Below are 22799 nucleotides of genomic sequence, written 5' to 3'. Positions count from 1 at the left end.
TTTCTAGGGCCCTTCCCCATGCTTCCTGTAGGAGTGGATCCTCTTGTTGTGCCGCCCTGAATTCCCTGTCTGTCTGCCATGGGTGTTCCTCAACAAGCGCTGGATACGCACTGGTATGGTCTTTCTTTTCCTTTCTCCTCTGACTTTTGGACTTGTGAGGTTTGGGATCCGCATCTGGGGATGACGGGCTCTGGGAATAAGGGGCCTCTTTCCACCATTGGGCCAGGGAGTCAGCGGTATCCTGGAGGAGTATAGGCAGTCCAGAGTAGTCGCTCCCTAATATGACTTGTTCTGGTAGTGGCGGCACGAGACCGACCGTAAGGTTGGTTCCTGGGTCCCTGGGGTGTTGCACTCGCACCTGGGTAGTTGGGTAACGTTTGGTGTCTCCATGGACGCATTAAATGGCTACCGTTCCGGTAGGGGCGCCAACTGGGAGGGCCAGGTCTTGGGGACTGAGAACGCTTTGACGGCACCTGGTGTCCGCTAAGGCCAAGACGCTCTGTCCATCGATAGACACAGGGCAGTGAAACTTGGGGGGGGGGGGAAGGGGGGGGGGGGGGTGCAGTCCCTGGAGTGGAGCAGACAAAGTTCCGAACAAGGCCGATCTCCATCGGCTCCTCCTTCTGTGGACACACGCGGGCTATGTGTCCAAAACCGCCACAGTTATAACACTGGGGTCCGGGGTTGGGAGGTCGGTACAGAACAGGTGAGGGTAAGAGGGGAGTAGGCTCTGGTCTCCGGGGTGGAAGTGGCCGGGGTGGCCGAGGGGCTGTCGCATTGTGGGGCTATGAGGATGTTCCTCCTTGCCGCGCTGGAGTTCTTGGGCTCGGCTAAAGGCACAGGCTATTTCGACGGCGGTTTCCAATGTGAGGTGGGAGTGTTGTCTCACCCAACGCTGGCTGGCCGGGTGTAGGGAGTTAAAGAACTGTTCCATATATATTTTGCCAAGAATTTCTTCTTTCGAGGAGGCTTCTGGTCTGAGCCACGTATTCGCAAGATCCTTGATCCTAAAGGAGAGGGCCCTTGGATTTTCTTGGGGCCCCTCCTTGGCCTGTCTCAATTTTACCCTGTATGTATCATCGTCTATACCTAGACGCTCCAAAATGCATTTCTTTATGTCCGCATACGGAGTGTTGCCCTGTATGTTGGCCTGTTGATATGCGGCTTGCAAGTCGCCGGTTAGAAGGGGCCCCAGGTATTGGCCCCATCGGACTACCGGCCAATTGGCGGCCTGGGCTAGTCTTTCAAAGTTGGTGAAGAAGTAATCCGGGTCATCCCCTGGTACGTACTTCTGCAGGACCACAGAAGGGAGGGAGGTCATTGGTCTCTGCTGTCCCAGGGCGTCAGTCAGTTTACCCATGGTCTGTTCGTGAACGACGCCTTGACCCTTAAGGACGTTGTGTAACTGACCCCTATCATCCTCCGCGGTTTTCAGGAATTGTTCCATCAAGTTTCCCAATTGTTCCTGGGACTCCGCCATCCTTTTCACGACGGCCTCCATGCTTCCAGCAGATCCCACTTCTGACACCAGATGTGATTGTGGGTGAGCTGCAGGCTGGAAAAGCAGGCAAGGAGGCCGAATATAGTGGGCTATGCTGATGTTTTATTTCACACGAGGCAGAAAACAAGTCACAAGAAAAAGGGTTCCAGGGGAGTTCTCCGGGTCCTCTTCGGGTCTTGGGTCCGGGTTCTGGTCTTCGGACGTCAGGTGACGGTTCCAGAATCGGGGAGGATCCTCGGAGTGCAATAAGAGAAAAGAAAAGGGGACCGTTAGTCCTGTTTGGGGCTTCGGGGAGTAGTTGTATCATTCACCGTCACCCGGGTAGTGTGGGAGGGAGAGAAGACCGTGAGGAAGGGAGGTATCGGGGTTGGGGAAAAGGAACGGTACGAAGCAAGAGTGTCAAAATAGAGTCGTGAGGGGGGGAGGACTTTCTACACAGTGGAGGTGCTCTACAAGTATTTTACAGTGCAAGTATCACGTCGCTTGTGTCTTAAAGGGAGTTATATACAGGATATTTACAGCGAGCCCCTAGCGAGCTCTGAGGAGTAACAAACAGGGTACTCACACGGTCTGCCGCAACTCTCCAGTGAGTTGCGGCCGCTCTTCAGCCACCTCCTGGGGACTCCACCAATCTTCGGTCCACACGTCTTCGTCGGCGTTCGCCTGCTCTCCTTCTTCTGCTCCAGTCCGAGTGTCCTGCCACGATGCTCCGACGGCGTTCTGGTCTCTACTCTCGGTTTTTCCTTGTTCTGGCGCTGCCACGGGGGAGGGACTTCCGGGGTCAGGGGGATGTACTTCCTGTTGACGCTGGTCTCCGGTTGGTTCCTGCAAGACAGAGAGGGGCGGGGGTCTAAATGTCATGGTTACTGCTCTGTGCCTCGTTCCTGACACAGGGAAATGTGCAAGGGGTTTCAGTCCAGGCGGAAAGGAAGGGGGTAAGTGTTTGAGAGGACCGAGTCCCGGCGGGGAGGAGAGCGGGACCGTATCACAATGTTTTTTTAGTTTAGTGGAACCAGGTTTGAATGGGGAACCCCTGCGAGAATATATTTGGTTAAATCAATACAAGAGATCACTAGGACATAGACTGCTGTTTTGGATTGGTCATTGGGGATGATGTCTCTTACTTTTTTGAGGATGTGGGGTAAAAAGTTTTCATGCTGTTGATGTAGGATACAATGGAGAAAGAGGTGGATCCCGAGTGAAGGAGGGTAGGAGTGAATCCTTTGAGTTTTAGCTTATCCAGAAGATGGAAGTTTACTCTGCCTTTCAATAGATGCCAGGTAAAGAAGGACCAATGGTCACAGATTTGTGGTCACCCGTGATGTGGTTGACGCAAGGGAACAAAGTCTGAGGTTTTCTGTAGGGGACTGAAAATGAAACTGAAAAGTATTAGAAAGGCTCAAACTCTGTATCTGGTAAAGAGTTTAAGACTGTGTTGTCATTCAACAATAAAGACTGTGGTCCAAACCCTGTTAACTCCTAAGGGGAAGGCACCAACATGATGCAGTGGTGTGCTCTCTTTCCTTTGGCCTTAAAATACTGTGTTTGACATGAATAGAGATAGTTGCTTTCCATCTTTCAATAAATGGCGTGAATCTGATACAAGGATCAGAGATTTGGATTTTTTCATGTTACACAGCCCACCAGTCCCAGGAAACCAATGCTTTCTTTTCATATGAAAAATACTCTTCCTTGGGCAAAAACCTCTCCAACCCCCTTTTTTTAATGAAAAGTTAGGACTGGAGAAGGAACTGTGGAGTTCCTTTTCCTTGTGACTCAGACACTATACTTAAGCTTCCAAAAGAACTGGAGGACCTGGTTGTCCAGTGGCAGCTTTTGCCTCCCTCCTGTTAACTATTGTGGCTGGTTGGCTGTTGCAGAATTGTTGAGATGCTTTGTTTAGAGCCATGAGACACGTAAATTTGTACATATAAATGAACAAAAATAAATATTTCCCCAATTAAGCCACCATATCCGATAACGTGACAACATCCTGTGAAGTCCTACTTGGAGTTACTATGAAATTAGACATCCTGTTTTATGGTGCACGTGGATGACCGGTCATGATATTGAAACTTTACACCACAGTGTTTTTTCAAAGCCACAAATTTGGTTAGTTTCAGTTCGAATCAATAATAAAAATGTAGTTTGACCCTGACCCTGCAAACCACACCAGCAAACATTATAGATCTCTTTAACAAAATCATGCATGGCTTGAACAAAATGCACCTCCTATCCCAAGTCAGGGTGTCTGCAGTCAATTGAGTTACCACCATCCAACATTTTCCACTACACCTTCTGATAAGAAAGCCCATGTTATAAATATTGTCGCCAGACCACAGAAGTGGTCAGGCTCAACTGTTCTGTTAGGCAGGAGTGATCATATACTGTGAGTGACAATTCATAGGTTGTCGAAGGACCTCTCTTGGATTCCAGGAGAGGTCAACTTCTGTAGGTTCTGAATGAGGGCATCCTTGTATCTAGCTAGGTGATCACCACGGTAGGAGATATTGCGGATGTATCTGTGTACAGTTACTTTTGTGAAATATGCATGCTTAGTTCTTCCTGGCAGAGACCAACGGTCTGAAACTCCACACACAACATAAAATTATGAATCCCCCTGATTTTGGGGACTACTGTTTTGGTTACCTGATGGAAATGAAACCAGGGGTTGATATCTTGAAAGGAGGAGGCCAGGCGAGTAAGGAATTTCTTATCTTCAGAAAAACACTAGATCCACCAGCATTTTGATCACCTCTTCAGTCAGTAATCACTATAGTACCAACTATGCACAAAGCCTTAGGTCTTTCAGGAGAGTCAGTTAAAGGGTGTCAAGGCCAGCAGCTATTTCTTAGCCACGTGAGTGTGCTGCAGTAGGAAAACATAGGTTGCCTTCTACACCATCATGGGAACGCATTGCCAATTACCTAGAAGAGTGGCAAACATAACAAATGGGAATGTGCACTGCATAGTAAATGGAATTGAACCTCCACCATGAGTGTCCGACTGCAGGTGAGACTGGTATCCTGACTTTTATTTTGTTCTTGGTGTCACACTAATCTTACATGAGCACAAAAGCCTAGGCCTGTCCCAGACTATGTCTTGTGACCTGAAGAGGTACAAAAGGCCTTCCCTCATATTAGGCAATTGGCTTCTGTCCCTTGATCAGACTTTTTTCTCTGTGCCGGAGAGCTCTGTCTACTGACCCCTCTTTCTAAAGGTTGGCTATTATGTGAACCCATAATCGTGTGCTGACATACCATTTCGTGTGTGTGTGTGTGTGTGTGTTGCGTGTGTTGTGTGTGTGTGTGTGTGTGTTGTGTGTGTGTGTTGCATGTGTGTGTTGCTTGAGTGTGTGGTGCTTGTGCGGTACATGTATACTAGTAGGCCTGTGTGTGTTTTAGGAGTCTGAGTACTTTGTTTTGTGGGGTCCATTTTGGATGCCTTTAGTTTAGCATGGCAAAGGATGAAGGGTGAGGATATCTTCTCCAGACATGGCAAGCGTATTGCCTGCGTTACATTAGCTAGAGAATGGAGGCACTGAAGTGAGGAGGATAGGAGATGGGCTACCATTAGAAATTGTGAGAGCCTTGTTAGCACAAAGCTGCTCATTAGTTCTTCCTGAACACTGCTGTTTAGTAGATAGTGGGGTGAAAGGTGGGACTGCGTTTTCTGTTCAGGGTGAGGAAGTGCCCACTCTTTTTTCTGTCTCTTATTACTGCTTCAAGAAGGCCATGGACAGCCAGGTGCAGAGAACTCGCACCTCATTGTGCCCATGGTGTGGATACTACTGCATGGAGCCAGCCCCATTACTACCTACTTGAGTACAATCACTTTGCATGAAGGCTGTATCTAGAGAGCAGCCTGGAAATTACATTGAGAGGGAATCAACTGATACTCGTTTTGTAGCCTGAGACAGTCATTCCACATCCATTTTATAGACCATGTGTAAAAAAAAAGAAATGTGGGACCCAAACACCCCACTGGTGTCTGTATGACCGCAAGACTCCTAGGGTTGAAGGGACATCACCTGAAGTGATACCCTTTGGGTGACAGTTCCGCTATGTAAGTGCACCTTACATTACATTACATTACACACGTCTACAACTTGCTTGAGAAGCTTAGGGTCTATTGAAGGCCCTAGAAGCCTGCCTGCCTGTTTAGAGTGCGAAGAAGTGTGCCTAGTAATGCAGGAGGCAAGGCTGCTCTAGAGCAGAATGCCAGCTTGTGGGGCACCCAAAAACAGCTGACTGCTGAAAGGGAGTGGTACTGTTTGTGGCCAAACGTCTGCAGGGTCTCCTTGTCTCCTGTTGAAACTCAATTGTGAGCTGCTTAAAGAAGTATTCACCAAGCTGTAACTGTGTGGTTTGGAGTTCCCACCATCAACCCAGTGGGCCTAGTGCTGCTGCTGCCATCCAAGGAGCCCAACATAGAGGATATGCTGCTCAGGCCGCAACTGCCAAAGATTAGCCTCTGCCTGCATTGGCCTCAGGGTGGCCATTGACGAAGATTGGGACCCATCTGCACCAGCCTGAAAGAGCTGAAACTGCCAAACGCAAGCTTCCACCAACACCAGTCCCAAGGGCTGGACCTGCTGACGAGGAATGCCTCCTGTGGTGCCAGATGGCCCCAACCTCGGCAAAGCCCATTCAGAGCCTTACTTACCTCTGTGATCTTCAAGGGGACAAGACCACATCCGTGTTCTCCTGCTCTGAAGTTCAAGAGCATGAAGACGCTGCGCACACTGGCATATTCCTAAGACTCCGCAGCATCACTAAGCAAGTAACGTAGTATTATGGCTATACAAATTGAGAAATTGTGCCTGAGTGCGAGTAAAGGGAAACTGTTGCTACTAACGCTAACCTCTGCCCACACGGACTAGTTGCGTCAAAAGACAAATAAAGTGACTGTCACTGAGAGCCAGATCCCCTTCGCTATGACTCAACTGGAAACCGAAGCTGACCAGTTCCTCCCACATGTCACGCCTCATTCATATTCACAGCCTGACCGACAAGGGCTGTCATACATACAAGACGAGGAACGCGATTATGAACATGGCCCCTTTAAGGGACCGTACTTCCCAGAATGCTGGACTCCCTCCCAGAGTCATGTGACAGAGACTGGACAACCAATCGGAACCCTTTCTTCCGAGCTGGAGCTACCATACCCTGGAAGAGCAGGAGAAAGGCGGCCCATGGAGAACGCTGACCGAACACCAAGATGGAGAGAGAAAGAGCAGCCAGACTTGTACAGCGCCAGCAACATCGAGGATACACAGTGCTGCAAGATGAAGGGTCTACGCACACACCCAACCTAAGGACAGAGAAGATACAGGAACCCAACTGGCGTGACAAACCCAAAAAAAACAAAGCAAGCCGGCGGTGTGACGAGCTGTCCAGCCACATTCCTGGAGGAATGAGGCTCACATTGGAACGTCTTCGATTGCGGGGCTGGTAGGGAGGAGGTCGGAAAGCCTGAGATGCTCTGAACATCAAGAACAAAACCGAACGTTACAAAGCCAGTGAAGTTAACTCATTGGTGGAGGTTTTATTTAAGGTGACAAACTTCTCCCTCACCACCTTACCCTTAAAGAATTTGAGCATTAGAAAGAATGCTTACCAGGGTTTCCATTCCTATTGAGGCACTCATACCGCCTGGCAGAAGACCGGAGATAGTTCCCGGAAGACCCTAAAGGAGAAACCAAGAGAAGACAGGAGTATAATTTCAGTCCTTCATGTACTGCTACAGTATAAAATAAAATAGTGACTAGACCAATCTTGTGCTCCTATATTGATCTTTAACAGCTAATGCCCTACACGGACCTATGGGCCAATCTTTGGGGCAATCGCCAGCAATCTGTACCTGTGCCTGGCTTATGCTTGTACTTATTTTCGCCTAAGTCACACAAGGGAGAGAAAAAAGGAGGAAGCTGTCACCATAGGAAAATCTGCAATTCGTGGGATCTCTTAAGGGGTATGCAACTCTATAACCGAACCAACTTTTGAATGTGTAGTATTTAGTAATAATGTATGATTAAAGTACTTACTTTAACTTAAAATACTAACACGGACCGGACTATACCATGTGTCTGTTCTGAGCTCTTGTCCCTCCCACTGCAGCCCATACTACCTCCCCGAGAAGCCTGTAACTATTTGACCTTGCTACCTTGATTCAAGTGCAGAAAGCTTTGTAGCTGGCCCAGTTTGTAGAGCCTTTGTAGGTCGGACCCCACTATATCAGTGGCAAACAATGTCAACTACCACAGTTGGGCCCAGAGCCCCTGTCTGCCCTGTGGCCTCCTCAAACGGGGTCTGGCAATAAGTATATTTTTCCATTGTAAAGAATGACTGCTCTGAGGTTCAAATCTCCACCACCAAACATACTATTCACAAGGTTCAAATAGCTACATCTTGACAAAGTGACATAGGATGTCTTCTTGCTACAGTAGGAGCAGGCAACTGTGAAGGTACCCAGGTCTTACAAAGAAAAACATCATGTGTTTGAGGAACTTTGTCCAAAATGAGCCAGGGAAAAACAGCTTTATTTTGGGCCTATAAACAGGAAAAAAAGAAGTGGATAAAGGCCCAATTCTGGATGCTAGCACTTGATCAGATTGTCCTGCAGCTTCAACAGGGGAACTGGATGTTAATGTTGGCATGCCCTACTCTAAGCTACCAAATATACAAAGGCATAATTAGCTTTTAGTGGAGACCAGGAAGCAAATAAGGGTGCAGCAGAATGGTTAAGTGGGCTTCACAGTGTTTTAAATGTGCAGATAGGTCATTTGAGATCATCAATGCCTGAAACGAAAAAGCTCTGCCTTGCAATCGTGCCCTCGTAACTTTGTCACCATCAAGTGGTTCAGATAAGCAAGCTATATGCCCCCATATAGAGTCTGAGCTTATTGATCCAAAACCAAGGACTATTTTAGCGGAATAGGTGGTGAGGTATACAAAGAGAAAACCTTGTTTTACTCTATCATAAGAAAGCTAATGTAATGGCTAAATACTGGAGTAATCTGGTACTACTACATCAGATTGCAAGGCAAGCATGCATGGTATAACTTGGATAAAACCTACTTGCACCAATTGATGAAAGCTGTGTTAAACATGCCTCTTTATGGTCACCTCCATTTGTTCTTGATTTTTATTGCTTTTTTTTAAGACTACACACTGGATCACTGTTGTCCAGTGCTCAGTATATGTGCTATGACCTCTAAAGTATGGAGAAATTGACTGAGCCCCGATTGCCGTCCCCGATTGCCTTGTTTAACTTTTGTAAGACCATTATATATGGTGTAGAAACAAAATCCACAGCATGGAAAGTTAAATCTCACATTTGGACTGAAGGAAAACATTGATTTGGGATCACCAATGTAACTTGGCTACTGCAGTTTTAGTCTGAAGTCCTACCTGTTAAAATAGCCCTTTTAGACTATGGGAAAACCATAATTTTAAATATTAGTAGGTCACCCCTTTGTTGGCATTGTAGTCCACAAGGTAAGGTGAATGATATTTAAAAGCGGGATATATATTTAATGTTGCCATGCCCCTGCAGTGACAAGTGGCACCACCCCACCCGAAAGCTATTTTCACTGTGGAATGCTCTAGCTGTCCTTTGAGAAAACTAGAGTACAGATTAAAATATTAATTATGCTATCTCTGGTTTGGGATTCAATCACTAGGTTTAATATTCATTCAAATTCCAATGTAATGGTGAAATTAGATTTTCTTTTGGGGGGAAAGTAATTTTTAGAAAGTTAACTTCCCCCTGTATGAATATCCTGAAGGCTAATGTGCATTAGGCTGACAGCAGCTGCTCTGCAAGTGCTTGACCTTAATGAGGTTTGAAAACAGCTGCCAAAGCAGGGACAATTAGGCCTGGTGAAAGAATGGACTGGGAGTAGAGAGTATGATGTATATCAGCCCATCAAGTACAGCATGGGAGGCTCCAGGAACTTCATTAACTTGAAAGGTACAGGGGTGCATCCTTTACTATTGGTGTAAGGGGAGATTGTGGGACCCAGCTCCGTAGGGCGGGATGCAGGTTCCAGATTAGTATAGCTTAGGAGGAAGGGACTGATCATTTCCCTAAACACACTCCTGGCTGACACATAAGCTCCCTGCACAGGCAGAAGACCTGTCTCACCTTGGATTTCCCTTAGAATAGTGTACTCTGGGATAATTTGCAGTAATAATTGTAATGAAAGAGGGTCTGAGGGAAGTTTAAAGTCCTAAATGGGTTCAATCCCCCTAAGTCTAATATTCAAAAAACAAAATGGAATCCATAGGACTAAAAAAGGGTTTATTCGACATATATCTCTAGAAACAAATATAGAGGCTATCACAACTATCTATGTTGTTGAGTGTACAATAGAAACAAGAAAGCAAAAGAGATACAAAGAGACAATACTCAAAATCGCCTCAGGATAATAGGTATCCCATCAATACACAACCATGTGCCCAGTGTCATCATCTGGGGTCCCAAACAACCCTCTGCTGCCTCTCTTAGTTATCAGAGAGAGCAGAAAGAGAGCTGTATCCTTCTGTGCGATTCTTACAGAAGGAAAAACAAATGGAATTGTGTTTAGAAAATGGGTGATTTGAGGTAATCTTTAATGTGCAGCGCAAACAATACTGTGCAAAAAGGTGCTTAAAAAGGATAAACCAATGAGATGGTATACTACCCTCAATTCATTGGATCAAGGAAAGAATTACTTTTCTTGATCTATCTATTTTTCACACACAAGGACAACTACACAGTGAACTCTATCAGAAACCCATGGCGCGTAATTCACTGCTGTGTTTCGACAGCCAACATCCAAAATCAATCCGGCAGAATTTACCTTATGGGCAATTTTTACGAGTGCAGAGAAATTGTTCCACTCTTGAAAACTTCTGAAGAACACTCAAAGGCTTTGAAACATCAACTGGAAGAAAAGAAATATCCAAAAAGCTTGAACAGAAAAGCCCAAAAAACGTGCCCAGAATAACAACAGGGAAGCATTGATTGAGATACCAACAAAAAAAAACCTTTGGGCCGTTTGACATTTGTACATACTTTTAGTGCACTTACTAACAATATTCAGAAGAGACTCAGGAGACACTGGCGTATTCTGAACAGTTGTTCAGATAAGATACCATTACCATTGTTTGCTCTAAAGAGGAGTACAAATTTAAAAGACAGACTGGTACATACTCAACCACTGAGTTTGAGACAAGATTCGGATACCACTCAATGGAATCTACCTAAAGTTCAAAGTCACTTCCCTTGTGGATCATGCGGGGTATGTGCCCGAACTAAACAATCTAAACCTATTATCCTGAGGCGATTTTGAGTATTGTCTCTTTGCTTCTCTTTTGCTTTCTTGTTTCTAATGTACACTCAACAACATAGATAGTTGTGATAGCCTCTATATTTGTTTCTAGAGTTATATGTTGAATAAACCCTTTTAGTCCTATGGATTCCATTTTGTTTTTTGAATAGTTTGCAGTAAGGCAAACTGAGTGTGCTGAAAAAGTGGGTAGGTTTTCCTGAGGGAACTTCTTCCACATTGGCTAGAAAGTGTCCAGGAGGCATTCCCAACCACCGGCTTGTGAAACATACAAAGCTGGAACCTCGTCCACAGCTCCTCAGAACAATTTCTGGCCCTGTGGAAGAATAGAAGGACTGCACATGCTGTTTGAGACCTGTGTGGTGACCTGAGGTGCTGGACCTGCTCTCACCCAGGGTAAAGAAGTGGACTCCTAGGGTCAATTGGCTGACCTCCTGTGTGACTCTAGGGACAGAACAATCTACAAGAGCTTATGCTTGAAGTTCCTACCTGACCTGTTGCGACTTGACCTACTGATGGCTTCTGCTGGTGTGCACGCAGCCCCCCCGAGTGCAGTCCCTAATGCCCTGGGAAAACTGACTTTGTTTAGCTGGACTTCTCCAGCAGTCTCTGAAAAGTTGGGACTTTGACCTCCGGAGGACTAGAAGCTACCAACCAAGGCACTCTTCCAAGAGGCATGATCCCACCAGGTAAGAACATTAAGTTGTACCCACTCAGAGGTTTTGTTACTCAAAAAACCTGTTAAGCAGACCCTTGCGGCGACCCTATCCGAGTTTGCTCCACAATTCCCAGGTGCAGCCTTGCCCTGCTGGAGTATTCTGAACTCCAAAAAAGAAACCAAGTCTGAACTCCAAAAAAGAAACCAAGTCTGAACAAAGAAATCTTGACTAGGAGAATGCACCAAAAGTATCCGGCTGACGAGCAGACCTCTCTGGATGCAAAATTATAACTTTTCCTGCCAAAACGAAATCTTGTTCAATAGTTATTAACTTTAAGAGGACTTCCTCAGAAATATTCTGCAGTCTTGCCACACTGAAGGATTTTGACTTCCATTTCAGAGACTAAGGTAACATCTTTTACTGGAATTAACTTGTTTGGAATATATGACCTGCAATCTAGTAGTTGGCTTCAAATTGAGCAGAAGTCCCATTCACCTGGGATTATGGATTATGGATCCTTTTTTCTTGCAGTTTTTTTTTCTGGAATTTTAAAAAGTCATAGCACCGGTTCCTCTGAATGGAGTTTTGTCATTATAGTGTCATTTTATTTTATACATTTTTATCTATTTTTATAAATTAGAGTGGGATTTTTACTGTTATATCTGTTTCAATATTTAACTGTTTTGGTACTTCTAAATTCTTTACGCATTTTCTTTAAGATACGCCTGTCTGCTTTGTGCCATAGCTACCAAGGGTTGAGTTCATGTTTAAATTATTGAAACCTCTGTCTGACCCTAACAGCTTAGTGATGTTGTTACTTGTGGTGGAATACCATCCATTCGCTCCACTTAATAATTCACTTTCTAACAGAAGCTTGATAGCAGAATGATATTATTTAGACTAGTTCAGAACAGCCAAATCTGCAATGTCTGCTAAGTCAATGAGAAAAGCAACAGTTCATCATTTATCCATAAGTCCAGATACTTTGATGATTCACATTACTGATTTGTTATTGATGACTGTTTGTGGTTCACATCCTGAAAACCATTCATCAATCAGGTATGAATCGAAGTAGTAGTAGAAATAAAATGCCAGATTAACAATAAAATGGGTAAGTGGACCATCTATGTGTTAGTTAACACACTTGAGCCCTGAATGCCCCCTAGGTAATACTTTGGGTTGCTGATTTGAAATTCAGGCTTTAGCACTTCTTTCAAATGAGCTTCAGTTTCAATACTTTGAGAGGAGATTTTTTATCATGCCATTTTTGGCTTTTATTAGTATATGCAAGACACTGATTTATAAACCCACTATTAAGAACTGTGGCCTATTTATTATGATTGATGGAAATATCACAGTTCTTTGGAATTGTCGACATTAACCAGTAGAAATACAAGAAAAATAAATGCTTTGTTTTTTTTATATGCAACCTAAAACATGAGTAGCATGTAAAATTTATTAAAGTACCACAGTGCCATCTCTTGAGTTTTGATGACATTTACAAACAACTAGGCTTTCCCCCTTTATCCGTCTATAAGGAGACTATAACATTCATCTATTATCTAGAACATTTCGAAGGTGATTCAGGAGCCTTAATGACAGGCTGAAAAAGATTTCCATGGAAGATAGTTTTGATTATAGAAAATACACTTTTTCATTCTTATGTTTCCTAGGTGCAGTGAGGAAGTGAAGACACCTGGGGAAGAACTGAGCAAGGCAAAGGTTTCCTACAATGTGGAGTTCACCTTTGACACAGATGCCCGTGTGGCTATCACCATTTACTACCAGGCTACGGAGGACTTCCAGAATGGAGTAGCAAGGTATGGGTACATCAGGAGCTGGAAGGAGTGAATATAAGAGTGATACACTTTGCTTAATGTATACTTTTGCAATACACAATTGCACATATTTATGATTTGAGGCAAAGGCAGGCAAAGTAGTTCTCCACAGGCTAACTTTGAATGTGTCCTCTTGTTCTCGTCTTTCTTCTCCTCCCTTTAGTTCTTGTACCACTGCCTCATTCCTTCCAGCTCCTCCTCCTCCCTTCTTCTGTTGTCCCCCTCATCCTCCTTCCATTCTACTCCTCCTTTGTTACTCCACTTATTTCTTCTTTTCTCATCCTGTATGATTCCCTCTCCCTCCTCCCTTTCTCCTTCCCTCTCCCTCCTCCCTTTCTCCTCCTCATCCATTCCTCACCCTCCTTCCCCTTCTTTCTCCTCCTCCCAGAAGCACTGTCCTCAGTTCTCCTCTTTTGTCCCTCTCTTCTTCTCCGTGCTCAACAGTAGCGACAAAATCATATTTTTAGAGTGCCAAAAACTCATGATAGCAACTAGTCGTAGAGAACAAGTTTACTCAAAAAAGATGGTTCTTTAGAGCTTTCCTAATAGTAGAAGTTGTTCTAAAAATCTCCTCACTCCTGGCAGAGTATTCCACAGCGTGCTGGTATTACCTGGGAAGGATTTAGCCCTAGTCTTTTTAACGTCGCTTAAAGGGTCACCATCAAATATTTGCATGCTATTTTCAAAGCTATCTTCAGACAATACTTTGCTTTAGGTATTCAGGTGCTTTACCATCAAGTGATTTATTTGTAAGTTTGAGTATTTTTAATGTGATTGGAAAGGCCACCGGCAACCAGGGCAATTGTTCCCTGGCTTCAATGACATGCGCCATAATTCAGGACATGAGTCCTCTTACTACTGCGTTCTGAAGGACTTGCAACTTGTGGACATTGGCTTTAAATGTCTCCGCTAATACACGATCGATGCATAATCAATATTTGAACCAGTTATGGCTCTTGCAGTAGTTGACCTGTCTTCCAAAGATACAAGATGAGGTGTCTTTCAGAGCAGATTAAGGAGACTGTTGGGATGAATAGCGTAGGTATCCAGGTTATCCCTTAAAAGGCACATATTGAAGACCCACAACGTTTTCACCTTTTTCTTAAGCTCTATATCCACCTCGTTCACCCTAAGGAAGAGATAATTATGTTAATATTTTTTAAACAGTTTTTCTTTTTTTTTTTTTCTTGTACAACATCATCAACAAGTAACTCACCACCGTAACATGTACAATTTGCAAATTTTTCACACAGTTACAGAGGCCTTTCCCGGTGTGGTACTATGTCGCTCCTGGTGGCAATGTTGGCAGTAAAGGACCCGGCCTCTGACACTGACCCACCCTTCCCATCAGTCTAGGTTTTGGGAGGGAGGTTCTTGGTTGTCCCCTTCTCTCGTCTAGGTATTCAGACAACTGCTCGATTCCGAGCCCAGACTATAGTAGTTGCAGCAGGGTCCCCACACTTTGTTGAATATGTTGGGTAGCCTCTTGCAGTGTATACAACACTCTCTGCCTCATGCAGTATGTCATGCCGGTGTCTTATTGACTCGATGTGGGGGGAGTTGGGGTGCCCTAGTTTTCGTAATGTTTCGTTTTGTCAGGATGAAACCCAGCATGCAGAAAATAAGCTGTTTCCTAGGTAGATCTATATCGCCTGGGATGCCTAGTTTGAGGAAGTGGGAGGTGCAAGGAGCATGCGCTCCCAGAATGGATGTCAATCTTGAGGTCACTGTCTGCCAGTACATTAGTCTAAGGGGGCAATCCCACATCATGTGTAAGAAGGACCCACTCCCTCTCCACATCTCAAGACAATTGGATGATTGTGCATTGGCCATTTTAAATAGCTGGTATCAGTGTTAATAAACACTATGTAGGACTTCTAGCTGTGTAAGTCTCAAGCTCCTGGAGGTGCATTAGGGCTACATCCCAGTCCACATCCTCCAGGGGGTCCACATTTGCCTCCCATTTAGTTCAAAGGGGACAGATTGTCAAGTCTATTGTTTGATCGTGGGGTAAGTGTATGATTCAGCTTTAGAGGGCATTCCCTGCGAGAGTATAACAGGCTGCAGTCGTCCAGTGCCCCTCATGGGGCACACTTTATCTCATGGTGTGTTGGAACTGTAGATATCTAAACTGTTGAGAATCTTGTAGTTCATATTCCTCTTGTAGTTATTGGAAGGATTTTGTGCCCTCTCTTCCAGATAGATCTCAGAGGGTTGAGATCTCAGGCTCTCATCCTGTCAGCTTCCTCAGTTCTCGTAGCTGACTCCCCACCAACAGTGGGAGCCCACGTATGCAATTGCTTTGTCCTAGGCTCCAAGACAGGCCTATTATGGTCCCAGTAAGGGGGACTGGAAGGGTCTGCCAGAAACATAGTGTATGTGGGATTTTCCTGCCATTCAATATCTTTATACCCTAGTCCGCCGGGTCATCCCTAGGTGTGTGACTCCATTTGTTTATTGCTTGCAGCTCCGCGGCCCAGTAAAACGGTCTGACAGTGTGATACTGCCCTTGTAAACAGATCTCTTCTGGTTATAGAGCACGATTCACGGAGCTCCACCATACCAGAGAAGGCTGCGCTTGGTTCCCTCAACTATATCAAAAAAGGTTTCTGGCACCATCCAGGGAGCGTTTTGGAGCACATATAGAAACGTAGGTAACATAATCAGTGCGGCTGTAGAAATCATTGACCGGGTAGGTGCCACCAACGATCCTCATCGCCTCAGAAAGGGGCAGGGCATTGTGTGATCTCGATTCACAAGTAACGGAAACTCTCCGTCAAGACCATGACTTCCAGAGGAATCCCAGCTGGGGAGGGGAGGGGGTAAGAGGGTGTGTGTGTGTGGGGGGGGGAGGGGGCGGACAGCTACCCATCTATTACAGGATAGATTTGCTCCATTTGATCTCGTATCCTGCGTATCTTTTGAAGGCCCGAAACACCGACAGGGCTGCCAGCAAGGAGGTCATCTGCTCTGTGAGATGCAGTAATATATTGCTCGCATTGAGTGACACTTTCACGGTTCACCCATGACATCTGGGAAACCTATCACATCTTTACGGAGTCTCACCCTAGTCACAAGTGGCTCCAGACATAGAGTAAACAGTAGTGGCAACAGGGGATAACCCGGCTTGATTTAAACCTCTTTCAAAAATACTCCATTCACCTTTACTCATGTTGTCGGGTGACTATAGAGTAGTCACACATTATTTCGGGCTGAATCTCAGCCTCCTTAGGACTTGAAAAAGGTTTGGTACGCTGATGGAATTGAAGGCCTTCTAGGCATCAAGTGCGAAGAGGTCCGCGTGCTCCTGTGTGTCCCAGAGGTAGTCTAGCCAGGTGTGGAAATTCTGCAGGCTCTGAAGGGCTGCCCTACCCAGCATTAAGCCATCAGGTCTCTGTGCGCCAGGGTCGTAATGACCCTGCCCAGGCGGAGTGCTAGCTCTTTTGTAAGGATAATAACTTCCACGTTGAGGAGTAAAATCGGTCTGTATGAGGCACAGTGGTTGGGCGGCTTCCCCTGCTTAGGTGTGACTATGATTGTTGCCCAACATAAATATGGAGCTCTCTTACAGGTCTCTCCTCTTCCAGCATGCCATTTTATGGGGGTCCCACTGCCGACAGAGTCAGTTTATAGAACTAGGCTGGTATGCAGCCGGGGAAAGCACCAGGCCCGAATGACGTGAGGGTTACCACCTCTTCAAGTTCCTTGAAGGAAAGGACATGTTCTAGGCAGGTCCAGTCTTCTGCCTGTAGGGACAGAAGTGGAAGCTCCACTAGGCAGGCCCTGACATCATTACCTCATGCTGATCGCCTCTTACTGTACTGGTTTTTTTTTTGTGGTTTTTTTTGTTAAAGTTTCAAAAACCTTTATTCTCTCGCAAAATATTGTACATGGCGTGTAGCCTACAACCCAGGGGCCGGTAGCTGATGTTCAACAATTACATTCGATCGTACCAGGAACTTCTCACACAGCCAATTAGCCGACATCCCGGAGGCTCGGCGGCGTTCAGTTCGTGTGTGTTGTAAATAGTCTCCAAGTATGTCAACAGTGCCATGGCAGTAAAATCGTCGCACACCCCCTTCAACTGTACGTTCACTTGCATACAAACAATTAGCACGCCAAGCCCAGCAGATCGCAGGACCAACACATCTTCAATATGTAAACGAAATTCCTAAGTCCTACCCCAACAACCCCCGCACCCACAACTTGCCAGCAGTTCGCTTGCCCACTCCACATCCCAGATAAGTAATTTCAAGCCACCCTTCTTTAAGTAGGGAAGTGGAAGACCAGCACCCCTCAAAGACTCTAGCCCTCCACCCCTTCCCACTAAACCTCACACAACACCCCTCGTAGGTATCTCTTTGTTATTGTTAGAGAGCGCTGCGTACTCTGTCCCCGGACTCCTAGCTGACTCATATCACCCCCGGCCTGACTCTGGCTTACTCTGTGTCCTCCCCATTCCCAGGATCAGTCCCCGCAACGTGTTCCTCTGGTGCAGCAAGCTCATCAGTGTTCCCCCCCTGCCCTGTCTCCTCCTCTACCTCACTTGTGTGGACATATGTCCGATACAGACTCCAGAAGTTCTTGGGACGACTCTTAGGCGGAAGCAATTCACTGTATGTTTCAGATTGAGTACAGGAATACAGCATATCCCTAGCCCATCTCTTCTTGGTAGGCAACGGACCCCTCATCCAGCAAATAGCCACAACGCGCCTGGCCATTAGTAAAGCCATATCCACCAGTCGTCTTAGCGCCACTGGCAGGGTTTTCGAGTATCCCAGCAGTGCTAGTGCCGGGTTGACTATTATCTCTGCGTCTAATATCTGACTAAGTTCCGAGAAAACTTCCACCCAGAATGCCAGGACAGCTCCAAGCCATGTGGATAAAATCAGCCCCTTGTGCGTGACAGCGTTCACACTCCGCAGACCGCCGTAGCCCATACCTGTGTAGCCTCTCTGGGGTATAGTAGACACGATGCAGATATTTGAAATGCACCAATCTGTGTCTCCCATTCAGCGACAGCCTCCTAGTGCTAGTGCAGCAATACTTCCACATCTCGTCATCTATCTGTATTTCGAGATCGCATTCCCATTCCGTTCTAGCCTTGGAATATTGAAGCTGCTTATGCCGAACTCCCATTTTATTGAGGTTCGTAACCAGCTTGCAAGGGGATACCGTCTTTATCACATAGGTAAGTTCCGGTACCTCAGGTGGTTCCGCAAGGTCCGGGCCAAAAGGTCCTGCAACACGCTCCGGACACTGTGATACTGGAAGCGCGAGAAAAGCGAAGCTTCTGTCTGCGGGGGGGAATCTGCTCCCAGGTTCTCACCACCCCGTCAACAAATAGGTCCTCTAACTTCGCGATTCCCAACTTGTTCAGCGCTCTCGTGACCCCTTTCTCTTTCAGTAGTGGGAGCCATACTGCCCATCCAATTTGCATTTGTGGAGAATATAGCAGTTCGCAGCCCTGTGACCGCATCAACTCATGCCAAGCATGGTTCGTGGCCTTGATGGAATCCAATCTACCTACACTACGATCAACCGGGACGCAGACAGTGGTAGGCAAGGGAAAAGGTTCCGCAAACAGACGTTCCAGTATTACGTGTGGGATGTGTGGTGTACCGTGTATCCATGTGTGCAGATGAGCCGCCTGCGCCACCCTGCAATATCTTTCCAAGTCCGGGGCACCTAGGCCCCCCATCTCGTATGGTAGAGTCAAAACCTTCCACTGGATTCTGGGTTGCTTACCCCCCCACGGAAGTTTAATGAGTACTTGTGTCAGCTGTTTAAAAAATACCTTGGAGAGGACGACCGGGATATTAGAGAACAAAAACAAGAACCTTGGTAAGACCACCATTTTCATGATGGCAATCCTGCCTATTAATGACAAGGGGAGTTTGCACCACTTTAACGTCATCTACCAGCTTGGAAAAAGCGACCCCATAATTCTCCCGAATCAGTATTTCTGGGTCCGTATGTAAATGTATCCCCAGGTACCGAACCGGATCAGTCGACCACTGCAGTGGATATTCCATCTCAAACGGCCCAGTGACTGGTGTCAGCGGGAACGCCACTGATTTGGTCCAATTAACTTTCAGCCCTGAAAGGGCTCCAAATCGCACCACCTCTCTAAGTACCGATTTGAGATTTGTTTCCGGATCGCGGACATACAGCAGTGTGTCATCTGCGTACGTGGAGATACCTATTTTGTACGTCGGAAAGTTGATACCCTCTAGACCATGATATTCCCTAATCGCTCATGCCAAAGGTTCCGCAACCAGTGCATATAATAGGGGTGAGAGGGGGCATCCTTGCCTGGTTCGCCTGCTTATTTCGAAAGCTTCAGTGACCGTATCTCCTACCCGTAGCCTGGCTGTGGGTTTGTAATACAAGGCCCCCAGCATTTGCAGGAAGGGTTCACCCAACCCCAGCTTCCGCAATACTCTCAGCATGAATGGCCATTCCACAGAGTCGAATGCCTTCTCCATATCAAGGAAAATGGCTAGAGCTTTATTTTCTTGCCGTACGTGCTGCATGGCTCCCAGTACCGTACGGATATTATACGTGAGATTTCGATCTGGGACAAAGCCGGCCTGCTCTGGTGCCACAAGGTCCGGAGCAAGCAGAGCCAGCCGCGTGGCTAACACCTTAGCATACAGTTTGGCATCAATGTTAATTAGGGAAAGTGGCCTATAGGAACCGCAAGAGTTGGGAGGTTTCCCAGGTTTCAAAATCGTGATCAGCAGCGCCTCACTCATGGAGGCCGACCTACTACCCTCTGCGCAGATATCATCAAATAGGGAAATCAAGTGTAGCATTAGTTTGTCTATAAACGCTTTGTAAAAGCTCACTGTGAGGCCATCCGCCCCGGGGCACTACCAGAACGCATCCCACCCAACGCTTCCGGTATCTCATCTTCCTGGATTGGTGTCATCAAAAACTCCCTCTGCGTATCAGACAAGAAGGGCATTTTTATGTAGCTGAGGTAGTCATCGATTTCTTCCTCCATCTGGGAGGATTTCGACTTATAGAGATCCGCATAGTAACCTCTAAACTCATCAAGGATCTCCATCTCATCAGTAAGCACATCTCCTGTGGCTGTTAGTAACTCATCAATTACCAGGGGTCGCCTTTCCTGACGCATTATTCTAGCTAACACTGAACTGGGCCTCTCCCCTTCCCCATATGTCCGAGCTGTGGCATACTTGCCCATATGTTGCACTTCCCTATCTGCCTCCTTATTATAGTCAGCAAGTAATGTTTTTAGCTTTGCCGTAACTTCAGCATTTGGGTTGCTTTGCTGCCTCGTCTCAAGTTCCTTCAATTGAGTTTCAAGATGTTTCAACCGTTGTCTAATGGACTTAAGGACACTAGAATGCTTGGCCATAGCCATCCCCCTGATATACACTTTGAATGCGTCCCATATAGTCTGGAAACTGTCAACAGAACCCAGATTAGTCTCAAAAAAGGTATCTATATCATTCGCCAGTTCTCCTCTGAACACCTCATCCAATAGGGAATAAGGGGGAAATCGCCAAGTAAATGGAGGGATTCGCTTTATTGGCACTACCAGCGTCAAAAGTAGGGGGGAATGGTCTGAAAGCGTACGTGGTAGCACCACGCAGCTCCGAGCACAAGGAAGCAACGACTGAGAAGCCAGGAAGTAATCAATTTGTGTATGTACGTTGTGAAAGGCCGAATAGTGCGTGTACCCCCCCTGTGTGGGGTGCTTGGATCGCCAAACATCAGCAAATTTAACCAGTTCCGCCTGCATGTGGATGGCTGCTGCAGATGGCCGGCGAGGCGGCCCCCTGGATCTGTCCAGGTCCGGATTGAACACAAAGTTGAAGTCTCCCCCCCACAGCATTTTAGAGGAAGCGTGGGATCTGCAGCGCACGGCCAGTGCCGCGTAGAACTCAGGGTGGTCGTAATTGGGCCCATATATGTTAACTACTATAAGATCGTGTCCTTTACCAACGCATCTGGCAATCAGATAGCGACCTTCCGAGTCCGCCTCAATCAGTGTTGGCTTTAATTGGGATCGAGGATTGACCCACGTTACCACCCCCCTGGAGTGTGTAGTGAAGCCCGCGGCCAAACTGTTACCCCCGAATCCTTTAGCAGTAAGCATCTTACTCGTTGGAGGGAGATGAGTCTCTTGTATTAGTGCGAGATCAATGTGATGCCTATGTAGATAGTTAAACACCTTCCTGAGTTTGCGGTAATCATTCAGCCCTCTCACATTCCAGGTCAAAGCCTTCAGTGTGTCAGGACCGCCGTCTGCGGCCATCACATTCGTTTCTGCCATTCCAGTTGTGCAACGGAAGCGGTATCAGAAGGTGCCCTCCCAGCACTGCTAAACAGTCTCTGCGGGGCTATTTCGGTATCAGTGGTTCTCCTACATGTAAAATCGGGCAGCTCACTGCTTGGCTCAACTTTCAGTACCCCCTGTGCAAAACAGCAACATCCCATCACAAACACACCCCCCCACCCACAGCAGACCACCCCCAACCTGGCCTGGCAGGACCCAATCCCATCCACCAGCTTCCAACTTGAAATGTTCCCCTGATTGGAACCCTTCAGTACAACCCCTGAACTGACCCTCCTGGGGGCCTTTAGTGCTATAAGCGCCAGGGCAGAGGTCACCAGCAATAGCACATAACAGTTCTTCAGTATTACACACTTCTTATTCGCCCCCAGCGCTATCACCCTAACAGTGTCCATCAACGTGAGACAAAATCTATTATCAGTGAGTTCTTTAGTGGCAGCTCCAATCGTCCCCCCCCCCCCCAGTGCACCCCGCACCACAAAGTCCAACGATCAATCGCTTTTAGTTGTATGCAGATACCATTTTGCACATAGATCTTTGAATGTCACCAGGTCGCAATCAGGCACATATGTAATGAAAAGATCTCACCCATCCATGATGTCGTAGTCCGATCACAGATCTCTCCAATTTTTCTGTTGCGGCACTTCTCAGTATATCCAGCCTCTCGCTAGACCAAGCCCCCATGTCATGTCATCGCCCAGACTCCAATAGGGCCGACAGTGAGCCAACCGACGCACCGTCAGTCAAACTATTCCTGCTCGTCCAAGTGACTGTTCTCATCCTGCTCCCCACTTTGACCTCCTGGGCTACTCCTCTGTTCCTTGGTCCACTCCTTTAGCGATTTCTGGAGTTCTCGAGGGTCCGTGAGGGTCCGTGAAAAAATGTGAGTGACCTCTTCTGTTTATCCGCAGTTTCGCCGGATACAGCATGGCATAGTCTAGGCCCAGCTCCCTCAGTTGTTTCTTATACAGGGCGAAGTGCCGACGCTCCTCTTGAACTTTCGCAGTAAAGTCAGGGTACAGGGAAACATCCATACCTTCGAATTGTAGTTTCCCTTTGTCCCTTGCCACTCGAAACACCGCATCGTGGTCTCTATAGTTCAGCAATTTTGCTATTATCGGTCTTGGGGTCGCCCCCG

General features: G+C 46.6%; 1 protein-coding gene and 1 long non-coding RNA gene across 7 annotated transcripts in view; one reads left to right on the top strand and one right to left on the bottom strand.

Annotated features, from left to right (window-relative positions):
- Nucleotides 1-22799, bottom strand: part of LOC144770238 (uncharacterized) — a 1037372-nt gene that overhangs the window by 174533 nt on the left and 840040 nt on the right. For both annotated transcript variants that reach the window (XR_013598842.1, XR_013598843.1), the window contains exon 2: nt 7121-7189. This is a non-coding gene — a long non-coding RNA (uncharacterized LOC144770238). The remainder of the gene's footprint in view (nt 1-7120; nt 7190-22799) is intronic.
- RNF157 (ring finger protein 157) overlaps nt 1-22799 on the top strand; it is a 626725-nt gene that overhangs the window by 211003 nt on the left and 392923 nt on the right. For all 5 annotated transcript variants that reach the window (XM_078654581.1, XM_078654580.1, XM_078654577.1 and 2 more), the window contains exon 4: nt 13168-13314. In XM_078654581.1, coding sequence (XP_078510707.1) covers nt 13168-13314 — 147 coding nt within the window. The remainder of the gene's footprint in view (nt 1-13167; nt 13315-22799) is intronic.

Source organism: Lissotriton helveticus, chromosome 7, assembly GCF_964261635.1.
Source record: "Lissotriton helveticus chromosome 7, aLisHel1.1, whole genome shotgun sequence".
NCBI classification, from domain to species: domain Eukaryota; kingdom Metazoa; phylum Chordata; class Amphibia; order Caudata; family Salamandridae; genus Lissotriton; species Lissotriton helveticus.
Note: the sequence above shows the minus strand (reverse complement) of the source record. Positions and strands in the feature narration are given on the sequence as shown.